A 23,267-nucleotide genomic window follows, 5' to 3' on the forward strand; every position below is an offset into this window, starting at 1 on the left:
ACCTCTTTGGCTAACTTATCATTTCTCTTCGCCTGGTTTCCTGGCTAGTAAAGTAACTAATAATTAACAAGTTTCCTTCCTGCACTCTTTTACACACACCATGTGGACTGCTTCTTCCTCTTTTACCTCCACCTTGCACAGAATTATGAAAGTATCAGAACAATATAGACAGTGTATCTTCCTTTAAGAGCAGAGAGATAACATGCCATGTATGAGCTTTTACTTAACATCCACTTTCCTCTTTATTTTTACACATATTTATCCTGTGAAATATTTTGAATGACATTGACCACTGGCTTCATCCTTATTGGAACTCCTTACATGTGGGTAGCTGGATGTTAGCTCATGGGGTTAAAGCCTTGTACAGAGACATTAACTCATACACCTTCAACTTCATACTATACTTTAGCTTTAGCAATTATCCCATTCCTGGTACTGAGAAGTTGAAGGAAGGGATATCTGGAAGGATACGATTATGAAATATGTTATTCCAATCTACTTTGAAATAAAACCTGGTTTTTTTTAAATGAAAATAATATATAGTTGGCATTTTGTCTATACTAGATTATTTTTTATTGTTTCTTCCCCAATAGGGTTAAACACTGTTTTCATTTTCCCCCTTCTTCCCCCTCCTTTTGTTCCCTTTCTTTCTCCTCTTTGGGTATACAGAGTCCCACTAGTGAATTATTGCATCCTTCATGCTTGGTTGCAGTTTGTTCCTATTTCTAGTCTCTCATCCATTACCACAGTGGCAAAGCACGTTCCACAATAAGCCATAGCAGTGGGCAATTCAGCTGTTGTCAGTTGGAGGGGGCTATATTGATTTTTATTACTTTGCTTTAGTTTTCTACAAAATAATTTTTTTCATGTTGCTTGCAGCCATATTTGAATTTTATGTAAAGGATAACATTGGTTGCATCCTTACAGAATTTTTAATATGTACTTTTGAGTTACTTTTGACTCCTGACAACTTCTAGTCAGAATCTTGCAGTTGTCTTGGCAGGATTTTTTGTCCTTTCCGCCTTTCTTGGGCTGAGAGAAAATGACTGGCCCAAAGTCATTCAGTTGGCTTCTTGCCCATGGCAGGACTTGAGCTCATGGTATTCTGGTTTCTAGCTTGTTGCCTTAACACTACCACTGAACTCTCTTAAGGATTAAGATGTATATGTGCAAATATATGCAGTTTTAATTTGTGTAGCCTTGAAGTGCTGCAGGGGAAGTAATTGAGAAGGATTGAAGATGGCATGTATATTGCCCATCCCTTCTTCATGGAGATTTTAGGGCAAAGTTATCGAAATCAGACACAACATGATGGGATGAGCTTCCATTCTTTCCCCAACTCCTACCAACCTAGCAGTTCTAAAGCATGCAAAATGCAAGTAGATAAATAGGTACCACTTTAATGGGAAGCACTCTGTGCACCTCAGCGTATATGACCACAGAAGCATCTTTGGACAACACTGGCTCTCTTGGCTAAGAAACAGAGATGAGCACTGCCCCCTAGGGTTGGATATGTGGGCTAGGGGAAACCTTTACCTGTTTTATCCAAACCATTATGATGTAATTTCATTATTTTATACAGCATCATTATGATGTTGTAAAAGCTGCATATATAACTATTCTCTAAAATGTTTATTCTTTTTAAATTTCAAACCTAATGTTACATTTTCTTTTGATTTAATAGTAAAATATTAATAGTGAGAAAAAATGTTCCTCTAACTTTACAACTTAATGTCTCTGCTTCCTCTCAACAATGCTGTCTACATGTTTTATGGGAGTAGAATCTAAAATAATAAACAGCATAATCAAAAGCAAAATAGAATACTCAAAAGCAGTCCAAATGTGAGAAAACAATACCACACTATTGCATGGTCTTTGATTAATTTATTTAATGATTATTTATCTGTTTAGTCCAGTTCCCAAGACTCCTTATATAATGTAAAATATCTGGCTGTCAATCTGTGGATGCTGGAAAGACTGGGAGGCAATATCTAGGAAGGCAGCTCTGTAACTGAGTTGTCATTTAGAAAGGCTGGCAAATGCTTTTAGGAAGGTGATCCTAGCAACTTCATGGCTTTTTATTGAGCTGATGCCAGTTGGAATACACATTCTAAATATGCAGTGGTTATTTTTAAGTGTAAGCCACTAAACAGTACTTTGGGTTATAGAGTTTAATATAAATGGAAGGAATAATTGGTGGAATTGCATCAGTCTGGGTTAGAACCTAAGCAAGACTGGTCTGGTTAATACTTGGATAAAAGAAAGCCAGGAAATAATAGAAGTTTAGACTGGGAAGTTAGAAGCCATCTCTGAAGAATGTAGCTTCAGGTGTCATAGGGAGATTGATGATTTTGGAGTGGGATTTGCTTCTTTAGTGATGGCTTCTAGTCTAGGACTCCAATCTGTTATCTTTCCACTTACTTGGCTTCAGCTGGTGTGTTTCCTGTTTTCTGGATTGGCTGGATGTCTGCTTCTTAGTGTCAGGCAGAAAAGAGGCTCTGGCCAACTTACTTTGCTTGACCAAAAGGAGGAAAAATCTGCCTTGCAGCAATCGTTCTTCCCAGGGCACTTTTTAGACCCTGGGAAAGGAAAGAGTTATTCTAACAGAATCAATCCTTGTTGTTTTCAGTGTGCTGTCCAGCTATCTGGAAATATGCCCAATCTCCATTTAATTGGGAATGTAATCTAGTCAACCCCTGGGAGCTCTTTTTGCATAATTTTTAAAAACTATTTTGCTGTTTGTTTTTTGAGGGGTGGGGGAATAGATTTGAATCCCACCAGAGTCTTGCAATATAGTCCCTGCCTTCATTTCTGAAAGATTTCTTTCTCTTCAATTCCAGTTGTATTTCATTATTGATTTATTGATTAGATTTATACCCTGCTGTTATTTGTACATAATGCTCCCACTTCTTATTTTCTTTGTAACGAGAGCCTTATGATGTAGGTTGGGCTGAGAGAGAGTAACTTGCTCACTCAGCCAGTTTTAATGGAGGACTAGAAGTCTCTAGGTCACCATCTTATCTCACCAGGCTGGCTCTGAGGATGGCCACTTATAGTCACCCCAAAAGAATAAGTTAGCAAATTCTCAGAGATCCCATTATTAACCCCAACCATGAAAGAGTTTTGGGAAGCTGCTTTGTTTTAAGTCATCCATGTGCAGTAGTGTGAAATAGCAATATGTAACTAAGCTGAGATGTGGAGTCAAAAGTTTGATTAGTTTAGACCAGTGGTTCCCAAACTTTTTCAGTCCAGCATCCCCTTGGTGCCACAAACTCATTCTCAATGCCCCCCACCCAGGGGCAGGATTCAAATGTCTGTGGGTGTGGCCTAATTTGAGGGTGTGGTTTGCTGATAACGTGATTGGGTGGGTGTGGCTTGCTGGTCACATGACTGGGTAGGCGTGGCTTGCTGGTCACATGACTGGTGGCATGGCTTGCTGGTCACGTGACTGGCTGAGCATGGTTTGGTGACTGGCAAACCAAATACAAATGGTCCTCACTTAATGGCCGGTTGCTTAGGAAGTGTTCTAATTTATGACTGGCCTCCCCAGAACTACTTGACCTGTTTTTGGAGTTTTGACAGCCATGCACACAGATATATACATACTCCCTTCCAACCAGGGGTGGGATTCTATCAGTTTGCACCTATTCGCTAGAACTGATTGTTAACATTCTAAGCAGTTCGGAGAATTGGTTGTTAGAAGAAATTACTGGCGTAATCCTGTAAGGAAGGCAAGAAGGAAACATTCTGGTGTTGCTTACAGAAACTGCCTCTCTGTTAACCCTTATTACATTCTTGGCAGGACTAGACTCCTGTCTCAGAAACTTCTCTGGTGTTTTTTTCCCCCTCCTTTGTTGGTACTTTGCTTGTGTGGAGTGACCATTCAAAGTTACAACTGCACTGAAAAAAGTGACTTATGACCATTTTTCACACTTATGACTGTTGCAGCATCCCCACAGTCATGAGAGGCCAGGCGAGGAGATGCATGCCTCGATGTGAATGATATTGAGTTGGCCACACCCAGCCAATAAAATGACCACCAAGCCACATCCACCAGTCACATGACCACCAAGCCATGCCCACCAACTAAGCCACGCCCACAGAACTGGTTGTTAAAAAAATTGAATCCCACCCCTGCTTCCAACCCTGCTGGAGCAGGTCATTGGACTACAATCAGCAAAGCATCTCTGATTAGATTCTAGTAGTGAATAAAATCTAATCAGAGATGCTTTGCTGATTCTTGTTGATTTATTTTATTTGTATTTCTTTATTTTATGTTGCTGAATTACACTGACATGTGTGTCCCTTCTTGTATACAACCCAGAAGCTTTTGTGATTCTTTGCAGCAAAAATTACCGACCTCTGGCTTTGCTCTACTTTTCAAACGTGCCAGCACTGCTGTGTTCTAGGTGCTGCTCCCGCAGGTCCACCCCATTGAGCCCGTTGCACTGGAGGGACCTGCCCAGGCAAGTCCAAGTGGAGCGGTGCACCAAATCAATGGGGTGAGCCTGGGAGAGGGAAAGAGAGAGAGAAAAGAGAGAAAGAGGGAAGGAAGAAAAGAAAGAGAAAAGGGAAAGAAAGAAAAAGGGATAAAGAAAGGGGGGCATGGAGGGGAGAGAGGGAGAGAGGGAGACCTGATGCATCAGATTGAAATGAGGCCTAGTTTAGAGGCCCTTTTCCACATTGAAACATCTTTGCCAGCACATTGAAACATCTTTGCCAGCACATTGAAACATCTTTGGCTTCTATTAATTAAAGGTTTTGTGGATGAAACATGGTCAAGACTTTCAGGAAGTTCTCACATTTTAGTTGAGGCTTTAAACAGGATCCATTGGACCAGATCTCCACCCTAAAAAATTACTTTTCCCCAATGTATTACAGTGCCAATTCTGAAGAAGGCAAAACCAAAATGTACTGGTAAATTACAAGGAGAACATACATACACACACACACACTCACTCCCTTCTAATCCTGCTGGAGCAGGTGATTGGACTAAAATAGACATCTCATTATCTTTCCCCTCCCTCCCCTTTTCTTTATTTCTTTTTCTTTCTGTCCCTTTTCTTTCTCTTCTTCCTTCTCTCTTTCTCTCTCCCTCTTTCTCTCTCTCAGGCTCACCCCATTGACTTCATGCACAGCTCCGTTCGGACATGCTTAGGCGGGTGCCTCTGGTGCAAGGGGCTCAATAGGGTGGAACATGGTGGCGGTGGGATGTTTGAAAAGGAGAACAAAGCCATTCTGGCTTTGCTCTTCTATTCCCAATGCTACGTTTGGGGCGACGCCCCACCGCCCCAAACACGGCGGCAGCGGGATGTCCTTTCCCAATGTTGCATTCAGGGCAACGCCCCCACCACCCCAAACACAGTGGTGGGATGTTTGAAAAGGAGAGCAAAGCCACTCTGGCTTTGCTCTCCTTTCCCAACACTGTGTTCAGGGGGCGGAGCTCCTTGCACCAGAACATGCAAGTCAATGAGATGATTCTGCGGGGCGGCGGAGGGATTTTTTTTCTCACCCCTGAATTGTGCCCTGCCGCTCACCTCCAGCACCCCCCTGCCGCCTCTTAGCTCCCCCCGGCCAGCCCCCTTGCCTCTCAGTGCCCCCCTAAGGCATCCCACCGCCCCCAGGGGCAGTACTGCCCATTTTGGGAACCACTGGTTTAGACAGCACACTAAGGTAAATAACTTTTGCTGATAATTTATTGAATTGTCAATAGTAAGTTGGATTTACATAACATCCTCACCTAAGACCAAATAAACCTCTGCATGGCTTAGGATATTGCATAAATACATGAATAGGGATAGAAGTACACTTGGTGATGTGAAACAACAAAGTAGAGAGGTGGACAATCAATCTGTGGGGTTGCCTCTTCCCCTTTTCCTTTACAAACTCCAGTGAAATGCACATGAGCCTCACAAGAGCTCCATGTCAGCTGGGTCTGAGGACAACTTCCTAGTAATGTGTGTTGTGCTATTGTGCAAAAGGCAATTTTATATTTCTTCCCTCGTGCATGAGATGAAGGAAGTGAAGCATGAGTTTTTTTGTGGAAGTGGTAGACTTCAGTTAGGGTGGTAAGGCTAGCCCCCCTCCTCCGTAATTTCAGTTCAGACTTCCAATTTCGATTCAGAATTCTATTGGAATTGTTTTCCTTCATCTGTTTCTTTCAGGAAGGGGAAAGCAGAGAGGCCTTTTATTTTGTTTTTCATTAATCAGCATTTCCTTTAGTGTCCTATGCTCCATTCTGTTCCCCCTCCCATGATTTATGGTAAGGCAAGGGCAGCAGGTAGCCAAACCTTCCGACCTCCAACTCATTTGTCTGGAGGGGCTGGGCTACCTGTCACCTCCTGTCAAGAGAGAGCGATAAATGGTCTCTTGTGGTAATTAAGTGGGGGTGGGGATGGAGGAGAGAATAGGGGCGAGGCATGGTGTTGATAGCAGGACTGATTGGCAAGAAAGCCAAAGAAGAAATTATACTCAGTGGTATGTAGAAAATTATATGCAGTGGAATGTAGAAACGAAATATGATTTGGTAGCAGGAGTTGAGCATTGATTTGAATTTTCCCTCAAATTCTGGTGGATCCTCCTCCCTGACTTTAATCCCAATTACTTGACTGAGGTCAGAAAGTCGCAGAGTGTGTCTCCTCTTCTCCCAATAGTTCTATGTGATAGTTGTGCTCCAGTAGGTAGGATAGCTTCAGTAGGTATGTTTGCCAGCAGCATTAAATTAAGAATCATAATAGGTAAGGTGGAGTTTGTTCAACTTAAACTTTTGTTAACTTTTCTCTTTGCTAAATAATTTAGTTATGGCTGTAAAAAGATTAAGCCACATTCTTTTATAGTCTCTTCAATTCCTTTTATATATATTTTTGCAATACCTATTAAAGAATGATCTTTATTCTGTGTGGATTAAATATAATAAAAGCACTTAGGGTGTAAACAATACAAGAAGGGCCAAAGTTTAGCAAACTGGCAAAAAAAGAATACTGGAATGTAAGTCCTTGTCAGGATGATGAAATATTTTTTTTTATTTTATTTTGTACAACAGCAAAAAATAAACTCTCTTTCACTTCCTTAAATTGTTCAACAGGAATAACTTGGAATATATTGGCCATAGACATCTTATCTATTGGGGTATACCTTTTGTAAATAAAAATAAATGAAATATTTATTTATATGTATATGCCAAATAAATCTATATAGATTACAAGATAAAATGTTAATCAAGGTCTTATATAAACAGAAATGTTTTCCAACATTGTAAGAATTATGTCTTTTTATGTATATATATTATTTGGACTAAAAGTTCTGGCTATATCCTTTTTTGAAAAAAATCACTTCTTTATGACCACTAATCATTTGAATACAGTCTGAGTTTGTAATGCAGACCCTTGCATCTTTTTGCTTACTGTTTCCTTTCTCCTTCTACAGCTCTGTCCCCACTTTGCACCGAGGACCTTGCAGCTTCTCCTCCATGCTTCTTTTAGAAGATCTGTTCCCAAAGATTTCTGAAATATTTTTGAAAACCTGAGGATCCACTCAGCTTGCCTGCAGAATTTTCTGAACATATTTCTTCTGCTTAACTTTGGCCTGAAATTACACTGATTTTGTATCAAGTTTTGATGGTTCTGGACTGGTCCTCTATATTAAGTGCTCTGCATTCAGCCCTTATGTGAATCTTTTTTTATCAAGGGTCAGGCCTGTGGATTGTGCCAGCTATGGCAAGCAACAGTAGCTCCTGTTCTACACCAGGGAGTGGACATCTCAACAGCTACCCAGTTCCTCACTATTTCTTCTTTCCCCACATGATTGGAGGCCTCTCACCTCCAGGAACTCTGCCTGGAATGCAACACCAGCTGCCAGTCAGTGGGTACAGTACACCTTCACCAGCTAGTAAGTAACCAAATTCAGGAGCCATGTGGTTAGTAGGGGCGAAGGTGGGATGATGCACACTTAGGATGAAGAGGCTCTTCCTGTGTTAGAGCAGATTTGAAAACACCATCACAATTTTGGTACAAGCACATCTTTTTGTGTTGAATAAAGCAAAAATGATCTTTGAGCAATGTATTTCATAAGTGCTCTGTTCTGTTACAATTCAGGTGACAACTTGTGGAGAGAATTATAAGCTATACAAGCTATTTTTGGTTTCCCTACACTTTTGAGATCCTGAGTTGTATTGTCTTCCTCATCTAGCAACTCCAAAATGGGTCTAGCAGTGTTGTCTCTGCTAGTGAGCATGTTTTTTTTTTAAGCTTAACATACTTCCTGAATGCTACAATTGAAATGCTGGCTTCTTTTTTAATTTTAAACTTTTGGTGTATGTTTAATTAAATTCTGTAATATTCTAGGATACTGTTTCACCATTTCCTAATTAAATAAAAATAGAATTGGCCATTTATTTATTAAATCAGTGGTTAGGTGACTTGATACATGTCTTTTAAAGCTTTTTTAAAAATCAAATGTAGGAATTTCTTCAGCTTCAAAATGCATTTGGAACTCTATAGTTTTTATAAATTGGATACTTCGTATTGACATTCAAATTTTCTCACAGATATACAGTAATTGGTATACATTATAGAAACAGCACTATTGCTAAATATCTTAGTTTTCTTATCCCACTTCCATCCTGAATACATATCTATTATTATTTTTATCTGACTTTTTTTACAGTGATCTTAAAAAATGATGTGAACTCATAACAACTCTGTGGGTCAAGTTAGGCTAAGAATTGCTGAATTCATATCTGAAAAACAAAGTTAATTTTGAATGTTATGTCAAAACCAATTCATGTTCATCTCTATATGCAGCCACGCTAAAGTGTGATTGCCCTATTTGTTACAGAAGAGAATAAACTATAGTTGGCAGTCTTGGTGATTTCATTTTGAACCTTACTCTGTCATTCTCTTCTTGAGCAATTTTGGGCAAATTCTTGTTTCTCATGCTTGGTTCCTCTTTAGAACAAGGAATGACGTAGCTTTTGGGAAAGCGGTTAGGACAAATGAAAGATTGCACTTGTGTTTACAATTTAAAAGCTCAAGGGGTCAAAAATATAGTACAAATTTGAGTTTGAGAAGTTTAGAAATAAGAATTTTCACAGACAGATCTGGAGTTAGCTATTTTGGATAAATTAATTTCAGTTTTAGTGTGTGGGTATGAGAAGACATGTTGGTGAAGAAGATTTTCACAGTGGTTTTGTACAGCCTTGACCAGGGGTAGGGAAACTTGGCTCTTTTATCACTTATGGACTTCAACTTCCAGAATTCCTGAGTGAGCCATAAAAGGTTCCAATCCCTGGCCTACTGGTTTTTCAGTTGTGGGGGAAATCAATTTTTGACTTGAATGGGATTGTTTAATATATAAATGTAGGACATCCTACATATGTATATTAAACAGTCCCATTCAACTCAAAAATTGATTTCCCCACTGACTAAACAATGAGCCAGGATGAGGAACTTTTAGCTCACTCAGAATTCTGGAGGTGAAGTCCATAAAGGAAAAAGCTAAGTTTCCTAACCAGTAGGTAGGAATTATAGTTATTTAGGTGCATTTTTAGTTCTGCTCTGAAAAACACTCCAAAAGAGTATCTGAATGTTATAGGGGTAAAAATGTGCATCAGGACTGATTCTATTCATGGAAAACAGAAAATGTTAGTTCTCCAGATCAATCTTCCCACTATCACTTGAATTAAAAATATCCAATTCCTGAGTTATATTCTGCAGGAATCCTCTTCAGAAGTTTTGAAATATCCCAAATAAAAGGGTACATTGCTTGAAGATATATTTATGCCCATCATGACACCAGTGTTTTGCACATTTAGTGCAACACTTCTCCCTATGAGAATAGGTTCCGAAATGATAATTGTATAGTACAGTGTAGCATGATATGGTACAACATATGTGAGAAAAGCAGCTTTGGCAATAGTCGTAAAAGCAACCAGTCCAATTCAAAATGTGGTTGCCACTTTAAAGCCCTACATTGCAGATTCAGATTATTTGCTGAGTCACCTATCCACAATGATTGTACATTGTTTGGATTCCTTTGGTAAAGGGATGTCACCTAGTAAATACTGGAAATATATCTTCTTGTCATGGTGCCTGTCTTATGAAACAGGTTTCCTCCCAAGATGTGAATGGCCCAAACCATACTGGTCTTCAGAAAGGCAATGAAAAAGCCTATATCTTTTTCCACAGGCACTGGACCCAGGATATTAATGAAGCTCTGGCATAGTTATGTGTTATCTGTTGGTAATGAGATTTTTATTGGAAACTTGACTTTTTAAACCTTCTTTCTTTCACCTGGTTTTGCATTATGTAAGTCTTTATTTTGTTTACTGTCCAGAACATACCTAACTCTTACTGTGAAAAATAGAATTGATGTCAAAATGTTACCAGATTATATTTATAGGAGTCTCAGCAATGTGGTTAAGTCATGAAATTATCCTGGTTATAATTTTAGTCCTGCTCCTAATGTTTTATTTGTTGTAGAAGAAGACCACAATAAACTGCAGAGTGTATCAAGCTGGGTAGAATGGAAAAGTATTGGTGTACTGTCCTATTCCATCTATAAATGGTGTCTTTCCATGTCAGTTGAAAATCTCTGTATAAAAAATTCACTTACCGTTTAATATTAATTCAATTCCCACCCACCTACGCACAAAACACCTAAAATATGTGGCCAATCTTGAAAACCTAATGGAATTGTTTGGCACTTGGATGGAAGATATCAAGAAACCAGGGGTATGGACTAGTTGGGGGTGGGGAGGAAACAGTCCTGAGGAAATTAATGACAAACCATTTCCTTATGTTACCTATATAGTCACATCCAGTTGAGCTTAATTTGAGGGTTTCTTTACCTTTCTCAACAGCTGGCAACACTTAGCAGATCTTGAAAAATAAGCAGGAGTCCCTCAGGTTGGGGGTCTACCTGGAATTCCAGATTGGCTGGCTAGACTTGGAAGAAAAACAAATACTGGGAAAGGGAATAGCAAACTGAACCAATAATGCTGCAAGACAATGTGCATAATGCATTCAGTTGATTTATTTGTGTCATATTAATGATACCATATATATCCTTGTGTTAGGACCCCCGCCCAACCAGATATTTGGATGTTATACTTGTTGAAACACAAATATAAATATTTTTTATAGAATAGAATTCTTTATTGGTAAAGTGTGTGATTGGACACGCAAGAAATTTGTCTTGGTGCATATACTCACAGTGTACATAAAAGAAAAGATACATTTATCAAGAGTCAATAATCATCAGGTACAACACTTAATAATAATCATAGGGTACAATAAGCAATCAAATCATATATAGTTCTGTCATGGTGACCTATGGTCTACTAACCAGGAGACAATCTTTTGCAGAATGCAGTTTTGCTTCTTAGTAAACCACTTGCATTGAGGATGACTTGTTGCAGCTATTGAAGCCCTATGCTTCTTACAAGATCTCTGGTTTTGCCATAAGCTGCATCTCTTAATATATCTGGTGATGCCGCTGAGTAAAGTATAGGAACATCATTGTGTGACAAAAATGGAATTACACATAAGAGCTGAACAAGTGTTGTATTTTCGTTGAATAAGAATTAGAAAAGCATACACCCAAACCCAATATAATTGACACATATTAGTGTAATTCTTGAAATCTGTTTTAGCTTTAAGTAGCTTGTTTTTAAAATAAAGTTGAATTTATGTGTTTCTACTCACTTTGCTGTGGCATAATTGTTATACCACATCCCACATGCTCATTGTCACTTGATGAGCATTCTTAATTTGAGGGGATTCATGTTTTTCAAAAGTAAGAACATTTCTTGCAAAATATTAAAATTATGCATATTCCAGAGTTTCTTTTGTATTCTGCCTTGACTTTGACCATTATCGTTTAAAAATGTTTCTAGTCCCAATAACTAGTAAAAATATTTGTATGAATTTTTGTCCATATGCTCTGTTTTTCATTGAAAATATCCTCTGATCCTTCAGACCTGGGTATATTACTCTATCTGATGATCTCCAGTTTTCCCCATTTATTAGTAATAGAAAAATACAAAATTGTACAGTAACATATTTTATAGAATAGTTCCCCCTTGTGATAATTATACAGAAGTTTTATATTTAATTGATACCTTTCAAATTCTACATTTATTTAGGTGGTAAATAAATTTAAAAACAAGACTACTTGCACAGAGTAAGGTAGGACTCTGAAACCTATAAATAGATGACAATTACAATATGTAAATGAAATTTTGTTTAATTTTCCAGCAAATAATTATGAGACAGAATAAGAAGCTATGTAAAACATATTTGCTATAATGTATCTCTTAAGAATTGGAAATCATACTTAAATTTTGGCTAATAAAGTATTGCCATATCTTTTCAAGTTGATCTGTTCAGTTAAAAGTACCAGACCTTTTTTGAAACAATGAAGTATGAATTTTCATGTTTTTGCAGGAGTTGGACTTTTTCACTTCATAAGATTGAAGTAAACTGAATGGTTAACATCTCTTGAAGCTGGGAAGTTCTCTCTTTTGGGGGGGAGGGCTATTGTAATAAAAATGTTGGTTTATATATATACAATTTAAGAATATTTAGGATGTATTCAACATAAGGTTGTTGCAGGCCAGGATTCCAGTGTCTCGAACTTCCACAACACAGGGTAAGTATAGTATCCAAAGTGGTCTGGTTCAGACATTTTGCCTGAAGGTGAGGGCTGGAGTGACTTAAGACATGTCTTTTTTTTGCAGAGGGTTCTTGTACTCTGATAAAATGTGACCTGGCCCAAAGCTGGGGTAGTTATTGAGGAATGTTTTCTTACTCTCTAAAGCAGGGGTACCTTAACAACTTGAAGATTTGTGGTTTTTATGAAGGGATGAATTGGGTCTAGTAATCTTTAATCATTCCTGTTTGGTAATGAATTTATTTCTAAACAACTATTTTATTTACTAAAAATTTTAAACTGCTCAGTAACTAAAGCTCTCTACCTGGTTTACAGTAAAATATACTAAAATACTATATTAAAAATACTAAAAATGACTAAAATGTATATGATAAAACCAAATAAAAGGAAAAATAAAAGCACAATATAAACTAGGCTGCCATAAAGCAGTCAGTCAATAGCAAAGAATTAAAATACAAATAAATGCCAGTAAAAAGATTTGGGAAAATAAAGTTTTTAGCTATTGCCAAAATGATGCTAATATGTGTGCTGGTCAAGCTTCTCTGTAGAGAAAATTCCAGAAATAGGGTCCCATCACAGAAAAAACTCTGTTCCTTTTAGATGCCTACCTGGTGAGGAAATCTGAAGAAGGTCACATTGGATGAATGGATGGATGGATGGATGGATGACGTACTAGACTTGTATCCAGAACATTTTGACCATTATAAAAGATATTATTTGGGGACTGAGGACTTTCGTAATATAATGATTAAAAGCATGATTCACATACTCCATCCTTTAGAGATGGGACATCTATTTTAAAACTAATCATGGACAAATGTAAGAAATCATTGTGACCTGCAAAGACATACTCGTACATTCTTTTGTAGGATCATGAAAAGATGCTTGAAAAAGCTTTGGCTCGCATCAACTTGACCTTCAAACAAAGGACTATATTTTCTTATTGCATTGCATGAGGCATTCATCACACACGTGGAAGAAAGAAAGCAGCACACGTGAGGCATGCATATGTCTTTTGGTGTGTATATGCATTTTAAGTTCTGCCTATTGGTTATATTGGAATAGAATGGGAAATTGGGAATTGGCTATTTAAATGATAAAAACCTGCATACTTGTGCTGATTGATACTAGTTAAAAGGGCTTGTTTCTGGAAATCTCAGTAAGACAAGTTTACTTCATTTTAGAATTTGATTTTGTGCTTGTTAGAAATTTTTTAGTCTCTGTCCATGGCAGCATTTGGCTGAATTATATTTTACTTAAAATTATTATTTTTCTTTCCCTCCCTCTCCTACCGTCTTTTTAATAAATCTTACCTATCTTTTGTGCTTGTCCCAGAGATGGGTTTTAAAAGGGATGTCCAGAAGATAGCCTTGGAAGATAGGTTTGAGCATCATCTCTCTGCCTCCCCCTTTTAGAAATATTTCTCTCTTATTTCTCATTGTCTCCTCCCTTTCCAGGCAAGAGGGCCCTTTTTTATAAATAGCTTGAATAACAGGAAACAAAGGTTTAAAAGGAATAAACAAACCTCTTGACATAATACTGAGGCCAAAGAGGCGTGCTTAGGAGTGGGTGGTGTTGAGTAGGGACTGGCAAGATGAAGTGTGAATCTGTATTGATTGCTCACTCCTGCATCATTTGTCATGGGGTTCTTCCTTTGGATATTGTAAGTTTACAAAGAGTGATTAGGATAGAGAAAGACATGGTGCCTAGGTCCCACAGACTCCAATCAGGAACCCATATATTTCAATGCATGTGTTCTGCATTTGGCTTGGTAGATAGGTTAAGATCTTGGCTAAAGTTCAGCCTGCTTGCAATAAGCCACCGAGGCCAAAGGAAATGTATTAGGACTAACATACTAGGGTACAATCTTTTAAATTATAATATAAAATCAGTGCAGACATTTGCAAAGATATCTGACACAGATAAACATACACAGGATTAATCATTAATTTAATTTCTGACATTAAAGAAATAGTGAACATTATCACCTTTGCCAAATGAGAGAGAGGCGGGGTGGGGTGGAGGGAGAGGGATTGAGATTATGACTCAGGATTATGACTCCTAAACTGGGAGAGTGGTTCCCCTAAATCCCAGGAACAACAACACAGCTCTCCATCCAGAAGATACCAGTATTAGAAACAGATATTAGATATTGTGCTGACCCTCAAACTCCCAGGCCTCTGGTGGAGGACCTGAGATTGAGGAAGACACATGCTATCGATAGAGGTGAGAAGAATGGAGTGTGTGTGTGTGTGTGTGTGTGTGTGTGTGAAGGGGGGGAGAAGAATTTTAAGTAAAAATATAATTCAGGCAAATGCTGCCATAGACAGAGAGACTAAAGAGTTTCTAACAAGCACAAAACCAACCTGTTGGAATGAGGTCAGAACTTTAGGATCTGAGGATCATTTTTCTACCCCAATGAAGGAGTTCAGCTCTCCTCAGCAGGAAGCCTTTTCAGCCAGCCTCTAGAAATGAAAGGGAATCTTCTTGATAGGCAGCAGCAGCTTGCCACTTTTCCTGCTGGCTTCCACATTGATGTTTTGGGGAAGCTGTCAGAGGAGATTGCAGATGGTGGTCACATGATTGCAGGACACTTTGCAACTGGTTTGTAACTTAAATAGGTTGCCAAGCACCCAGATCGCAATCATCTGACTGGAGGTGCACATAATATCTTAGATAGATGAAAGTGCTTTATGGACCATAAAAGACCATTTCCAAGGCCGTCATAACTTTAAAATGGTTATTAAACAAAAGGTCATAAATTGAGGACTATCTGTATCAATTTGAAAGTACATGCTAAAGTGAGTTGCATAGTAAGAATAAAGAGTGATTAACTTTTTAAAAAAATGAAATTACACATAGGTAGCCTATCAATCAAATGTCAAGAAAAAAAAGAAGAAGAGTATTCTGTGTTTAAATTATTCTATTTTCCAGGTCATGATGCTCCTTCATCTGAGTAAAGAGAGTTGTGTCTGTGAGTGTGTTTGTCTACAGTATAAACTGCATGCATAAAGGACGAACAATTAGTGAATATTACATGTTTTCCAGATCCATTTTACCTGCTGCATTTTACCTGAATAGGAGAGAAACTTATCCTGTATCATCTTTTTTCAAAACAGTGAAGAGCCTGATAATCCTCCCGCAACATGTAGTCTCTTTGGATTTGAAGCTTGTGTTCATAGCCTGAATTCCTTTTGCTGGTTCCGTGTGGAATAGTAGCCTATCCATTCTTGGGATCTTCATACTTATAATTAGGCTTTCTAGATTGCTGACCTAACTAGACTTTATGGGGAAAGTTGCAGGCTTACACTAACTAATTCATATAGGTTCTGGGGCTGGATTCCAAGAAGATCAGGCTTCAGCAAAATTTCAGGTGAGGAATGTGTGAAATATAATGGCTAACTTGTCTGGATATTTAAATGCAGCTGCCTGAAACTTGGGTCATTTGTTCTGGAAATCCTTGCTCCTGACATGTAGGAAGACAAAAGCTGTATGTGTACACAAAGCACTCTATTCAGTGTTGTATGTAGGATGCATATTGTGGTTGCTCAATTCTTCGAGTCTAGCTTAAATCATATAAAGAGGCAGAAACATTACGTTAATCCCCATATTTTCATTAACCCTGCATTTTCAAAACTGCTACACATTGTTTAAAACAAATTCTTCCATTGATAAAGTGCCCAGGCTCAATTTTTATACACAGCTGAATGATAAAATAAGATTGTAGCATAAGAAATACAGACAGTCCTCAACTTATGGCCACAATTGAGTAAAAAAATTCCTGATATTAAACAAGACAGCTGTTAAGTGAGTTTTGCTTCATTTTACAACCTTTCTTGCCACAGTTAAGTGAATCACTGCAGTTTTAAAGTTAGGAACACGGTTGTTAAGTGAACCTGCCTTCCCCATTTACTTTGCTTGTCAGAAGGTTGCAAAATGTTCCACAGTCCTAAGTGTGAAAAATGATCATAAATCGCCTTTTTTCAGAACTGTTGTAACTTCAATGGTCACTAAGTGGTAAGTTGACCTGTACCTAAAAGTTTGGGACATAATTTTAGGAGGAAGGGCCTGAAGTATGACCAGCTAGCTTTAGGTCACAGACCTCTCAGGAATTTGTAAGCTCTGCTCTCCCCTTCCCAGGCAATTAGCTTCCCCCCACCCCCTCCCAGGTCAGAGAAATTCTGTGTCTGAATCTGGCTCCCAGCCCTCCTCTCCACCTACTTGCCTAGACTGTCTTCTCATTCCTAGCGTTTGCACAGTGGGGCAAAGTTCACCCACATCAGCTTTTCCCTAGCTGCCAAGACTGGTTCCATTTTCCTCAGGCCCTGACTTGCTTTGGCATTGTGCCCAGGTCTTTCTCAAACCCATTTCGGAAAGCAAAACAGTTAAGGTGTTGTTTGTATTTTCCTGAGACAAGAGGCACCACAAACTATGATCCTGAAAATTACAGAGCCTGAATTATTGTAATTAGCGAAGGGAAGATTATTTATTTGTTTATTGTATCCTGCCTTTATTATTTGTACAAATAACCCAAGGCAGCAAACATACCTAATACTCCTTCTGCCTCGTAATTTCCCCATTAAAAACAACCCTGTGAAGTGAGTTGGGCTGAAAGAGCGTGACATGCCCAAGATCACCCAGCTGGTTTTCATAGCTAAGACAGGACTAGAACTCATAGTGCCTTGACCACTATAATTTGGCTATCAGATACTTCGTGTTTCAACAGTGACAGTATTTTAATATAAAGCATTGCCATTCAAAAAAAGCTTGAATAATGGTTTGTGGCCTAATTGTGTCTCCTCCTTTTTCCCTAAGAGGCATAGATTTGACATTTAAAGATTCTTGATTTTCTAGAATCCAACCTGGATCAGTATCTAAGCTCTTTTCTGTAATTATCTTCACCCAGCCTCTGATATCTTCAAGGTGAGCTTGACTGACTGCTCTAATTCCCAACCAGTCTTGATGAGTTCTCTGGTACTGTCAGCTTAAGTTTTAATAAAAAGAGGCCATTTTGATTTTCTTCCCTTAGAAGTATGCCAGTAAATTTAAAGCTGTTGACTCAAGCTTGAAGTGGGGTCTTCCAGCAGCTCCAGACGGTTTTTGAGCTTGAAACAATTCTGTTTTGAATTTGAAAGAGGTGTTTGGGCTTGAAGCAATGTTTTTCGGCTTGGAACATTTCCGGGATGGTCAGAACAGTGTCAGAACACTTCTGGCAGGATTGGAACATCTGTTTCCAACTCAGAACAGAGGACTTCAAACTTAACATGCAGTGTTTTGCATTTGAAATGTTTTGCACACCACTAATTCTCCAAAACAAATGAAATAGAAGTGCATAGGAATGAGTGCAGCATTTTTTTAATGCTTTATGCTCACAATATTTGGGCATCTGAGATGGAAACTTTGAATTAACATTTATTTATACACCATATAGACTGCCTTATTACGGAAAGTCGTCTGGACAGTTCAAAAGGATTAGAACTAACAAAAAGCAGCAAAGAAACAGAGAAATGTTTGTCAGCACTCAAAAGGTATTAAAGTAGCAGCTAGGCAAACATTTCACCACCAAAAGTATTATATTGCTAAAATTAGCTCTATTTCTACAGTTAGTTATAGCTGTCTACTAACAGTTCCTTGGAGAAAATATTTGGATAATGATTCCTAATGGCACTCTGAGAAATCAGTAGTATGACAGGGAAGGATTGTGTAGCCTATGAGTCATAATTGATAAGGTTTGTTTTTAATACCACTGAACACTTACCTCCCCCCCTTTTTTGGTGGCCTTTTGAGCAAGTATGCAAAATAGATGCTTCTAATCCCTTCTAGGCTTTGTGCTTTTGTTTTGCTTTTATCATATATATATAAACCCATGTTGGCGAATGTGGAACGCAGAGCCATTTCCACTGGCATGCAAGAGGTCACCCGGAAGACCCCCCACTGCGCATGCGTGCACCACCACCCGACAGCTGATTGTTGGCTATCTGGCACGCATGCACAGGGTGTGTGTGGGAGACACGCAAAGATGTGTAGCACATGGGGGTGTCTCGCATATGTTCGTAGAGATGCATGGGGCATGAGGGGATTGCGTGCACATGCACGGGGATGTGGAGGTGGCCCGCACGCATTGCCTTCTGGGTGCTGGCACGAGAGCTTGTGCAAGTGAGCACACTCGCAATTAGCAGCATGGGAGCCAAAAAAGGTTAGCCACCACTGATATATATCATCACACTGTTTTCTTTTAGGGCAAACAGCATTCTGCATAGTATGGAAAAGGTATAAAATAAAAATAAAATTAATAAAGCTAAAACTAATTTACACCAACATCATTGATTGTACTTCCCCTGTAGTGGCTCTGATTGTGTATATTTAGAGAAATATCATGTATCATTTCATGAAATATCATGTATCATTTCATGCATTTTATTCTTGCAAATCACCCTTATTTTCACTAGAGGTAATCCTTGCCTTATGACTGTAGTTATCCCTGAATTATCGTCATGCTGGTTGTTAAGCAGGCCACCATGTGACTGAGCCCAATTTTTTTAAAAAAATAGTTAAGCAACATTCTTTCATACCAACCATTCATTGTTGTGTATGGAAATGACATTCAACGACAATCAATTTATTGTCCCCCTTTCTTAATTACCCCATTCTAAAAGCAGTCAGTTGCTATTAGGTTGCTACTGACACTTTCTTTCCCATATAACATTGTGGATAGAAAAATCTCTCAGTATGAATGAGTAATCAAGAATGCACACCCATTTTTTGGCAAACATTTCTCGCATCAGACTACATCTATTTACTATTAACAATTTGCAGGTCTTAAATTTTTTTCATTTAGTTTCTCATCTTTCATAAACATTCTGACAATGTATATAAATTCATCAGTTTGCTCTCTTTTTTACCCTTTACCTGTAACAACAGTGAGAATGTTCATTTTGCATATCTAACATGATCTAGCATTTACTGAAAACCATTTGAATTCTGAAACAACATGGCATCATTTGCAAAGAACGTATGCTTACATGTCTTTAATCAAGACATCCCTAATGTCTTTTTTTATATAGTTATTGATAAGTATCTTAAAATAAGCAAAAGGCATCAGATATCCTTGCTTTCTCCCTGTTCAATGTTGATCAATTTGCTTGACATTCCATGATTTGTTTCTAATTTATACAGCTCTTAGTGTACTCAATAACCAAATGTTCTCCCTTTTGGCATTAAACATCCCATAATTCAATTCTATTCATTATATTATATACTTCTCTAACAAACATATAATATAATTTTCTTCTCGCTGCACACCCTCTGTTTGGCCACTGCACTTTCCAGATGTTATTATGTTTTCTCATATCCATTCAATCAGGATTCTGCCAGACACCTTCAAGGTATACTAAACAAACTAATTTCTCAATAGGTTTTGCTTTCACTCTTGATCTATTTCCCTTGGCATAAGAAAAAAATTGTAATGCCCTTTCAGTCAGAAGCACTAGTGCAGCCTCATAGCACTCAATTAGAAAAGGACATCTATATTTTAAGATTGAGTAGCATTTAGTATGATGTTTTTATCTGGTACGCTGTTCTAGCAACAGCCCTGTGAGTAAATTGGGATGAAAAAGAATGGCCCAAGGTGAGCCAGCAAGTTTCTGTGGATAAGAGTCAATCAAAAACCTGTATCTTTGGATTTCTAGATACTTTTAGATTGATGCTAATTCCTTTTACATGCTCATATGAATAGACTGGAATTTCAGTTATATTACTGGTACTTGAAAGAAATAGATCTGTTTCTAAGTAAATGCTCATTAACAGTTACCATTCTAATTCAGTTTTGGGCCTCCAAATGTCTAATAACATTTTCCATACTCATCTTGCTTTCACCGATATATTCATATCACCTGACTTTTTTTTCCTTGGCTTGAATTAATTCACAATGCTTACATATTCTTTCCCAGATTCTATCTTTGTTCTTCCATTTCCACCATTAATAAGAACATAACAGAGTTGTCATAACATAGAGTAATTGGATTAATACCCTCTCTCCCTCCACAAATGCACACACTCTAAATGGTACCAATTTACTTCTAAAAAAAAAAGTTTTTTTGCCATTTTATTCATAATTAAGGCAACACTTTTCCTTCCTGAATCTGTTCATCAACTCAGTTCCTTAAGAATCTATTCCTTAAGAATTGATTCAGAATTACAAATAGTCCTTGACTTATGACTGGTCAATTGTTTGAGGTTATGACCAGCTCTAAAAAAGGTACTTACATCCTGGTTTTGAAATTCTGACGAGCTGGCCCCTCTGCACTATATGATTATATTTTGGGTGCTCAGCAGCTGGCTCACATTTACAGCATTTCATAGTCACATGATTGCAATTTGCAATGTTTATTGCCAGAAACTGGTGTTTATTTCTGGTTTCTGGCAAAAAATGCGTATTGTGGGTTTGCTCACCACCACAGTATTTGCTTTAATAAATATGGCCTTCACTTGCAATAATTGTGTTCACTTAACAACTACCAGAAAAAAATGTAAAATTGTGTTGGTCAGGTGATGGTCCTCTAAAAAACACTGAGATACAACCATAATTCTGTGCTCAATTTCAGTCATAAGTTGAGAATTACCTATATTACCTTTCTCTTAATTCGACATCCTTCCCTTCCACCTTCCAACCCCTTGCATCTTCCCCTCTCCTCTCTACCCTCTCCTCCCTTCCTCTCCCCTCCCCTCCCCTCCCCATTCTTTATCACCTTTCTTCTTCCATCTCATCTGAAGACATTCCATTTGCCATGATCTGCTAAAAGAAAAGAAAAAAAAACTTCACAGGAAAAACTAGTGACCCACCCTTTTGTAAACACTATAATAAAGCACAATATTAAAATATTGATTGTATCTCTCTTTCCATCACTTTAATGCACAGAAAATCCTTTTTCAAATCCTTGGTCTCTGTATTGTATAGAATAGAAATAAAAAGAGCAAACTCACTTTAAAAAACGTTGCTGATTTTAATCTGATTTCTTGCTACACCTTTGTAGTATTTGAATTTTACATCTCAATAGTCTGCTATACACTGTAGATTTTAGTGTTTAGATTTTAGGCGTGTTCTAGAAGAAGCCTTTTCTGTTTTATTTTTAATGCAGCTAGTTAAAGGGAAATGAAAGAAATTGAATGCAGCCTCCCCCCCCATTATAGTCTTCCTTTATTTGATAATTATAGTGTTTATGTCTCTGCCAAACTAATAATCTGGCTGAATCCAGTTAATACAGGAGCACTGATGTAGGCCTTCCTTCAATCAAGGATGAATGGGCTAATATTCAAGAAAGGGGATGAAGGGTCTGGGCCTAGAGGAGCGTTGAGGAACAGTATATGGGAAGAAGGATTAGAAGATCTTTTACTTGTTTTGGTCCTGGGTTCAATTCATGTGTAGTGGTTAAGTCACAGGTTTCATGGTCTGTTTAAGCATGGAAGAAGGCTGTATAACTTGAGCCCTTCACTCATTCTCTATTCAAACCAAGTTACAGAGTTGCTATTATGGGAAAAATATGAAGGAACAGCATTATTTACACTGCCTTGAGTATAAAGCAAAGGTGTAATATAAATTTAGTAAGTAAATAGGAAATTGTAGTCATGCATAATTTTTGAGACATGGTAGTATAACAAACTCACCATGTTTAATCAAATTGTGGTTTATCCAAATTGTGGTTTGCTGTGGTTCACATTGTATTCTGAACTATAAATTAATCCGGGGACTGAGTTTGTCCATAGTTTGCAAAAAAAGTGACGGACTAATTTGTAATTCATATAAATATAATCTGTTGTGCCTGTAGCTTCAGAGAAAGGAAATTTCCTGGGCGTTATTATCACATGTAGGGGATTGAAGGGACAGTGTTAGCATTTGAGACAAAGAAAAAGGCATTGGGGTGGGGTGGGGGCGGAAATTAATGCATTGCCAGAGTTTTCTCAAGGAAATTTTGGGTAATAGTAGATATCGTGAAGCTTTGCTGTCCAATACAACCCCTCAGATCCTTTCTCTTATTGATAGTTCTTGGACATCATAGTGAGGAACACAAAAACTGTACTGTAAGCTCTAAACAATGATTAATGTACAATAAGAAATGCCTCCTCAAATCAAAATCCAAATAATAATTTCATGTTCAGATCTCTTATTTTGAAAGAGGGGGAAGATTTTTGAGAGGAAAATGTATTGCTTGCTATCTGCAATTAGCAGCTTTTCAGCCAAATTACAGCAGCACCAATCTGTGGGTTCTTTGGGAGCAGAGTTGTACTGAGTGATGACATCTGATCCATGGACTGCTCATGTTCAATGTGGCATCCAGTTTCCTGGGCTCCTTTATGGAATGGAAAAAGATATTGGGGAGAAATGTGAGAGAGATGTTGGTCACTACCAGGTAAATTAGATTTACTTAGAAGAGAAGAGAATGAATGGGAGACAGGGCTCATGGTTCTTAAAGTAACAAACAGCATGATGTCTGGGAATTTATCTCCTAGTTTCCTAGCTAGGGCAAGCAGAAAGATTCCTCTCTTTTTGCTTCTGTAATCACTGGCTGTTTTCCCTGGCTCTTCTGTTAACTTCCTCCTCC

General features: G+C 38.1%; 1 protein-coding gene across 4 annotated transcripts in view; it reads left to right on the forward strand.

Annotated features, from left to right (window-relative positions):
• Window positions 1–23,267, forward strand: part of RARA (retinoic acid receptor alpha) — a 217,979-nt gene that overhangs the window by 71,959 nt on the left and 122,753 nt on the right. For all 4 annotated transcript variants that reach the window (XM_087916889.1, XM_087916888.1, XM_087916890.1 and 1 more), the window contains exon 2: window positions 7,426–7,887. In XM_087916889.1, the coding sequence (XP_087773015.1) occupies window positions 7,713–7,887 (175 nt within the window). In that variant the 5' untranslated portion in view covers window positions 7,426–7,712. The remainder of the gene's footprint in view (window positions 1–7,425; window positions 7,888–23,267) is intronic.

Source organism: Pseudonaja textilis, chromosome Z (genome assembly GCF_049901715.1).
Source record: "Pseudonaja textilis isolate UNSWEBS1 chromosome Z, rPseTex1.2, whole genome shotgun sequence".
NCBI classification, from domain to species: domain Eukaryota; kingdom Metazoa; phylum Chordata; class Lepidosauria; order Squamata; family Elapidae; genus Pseudonaja; species Pseudonaja textilis.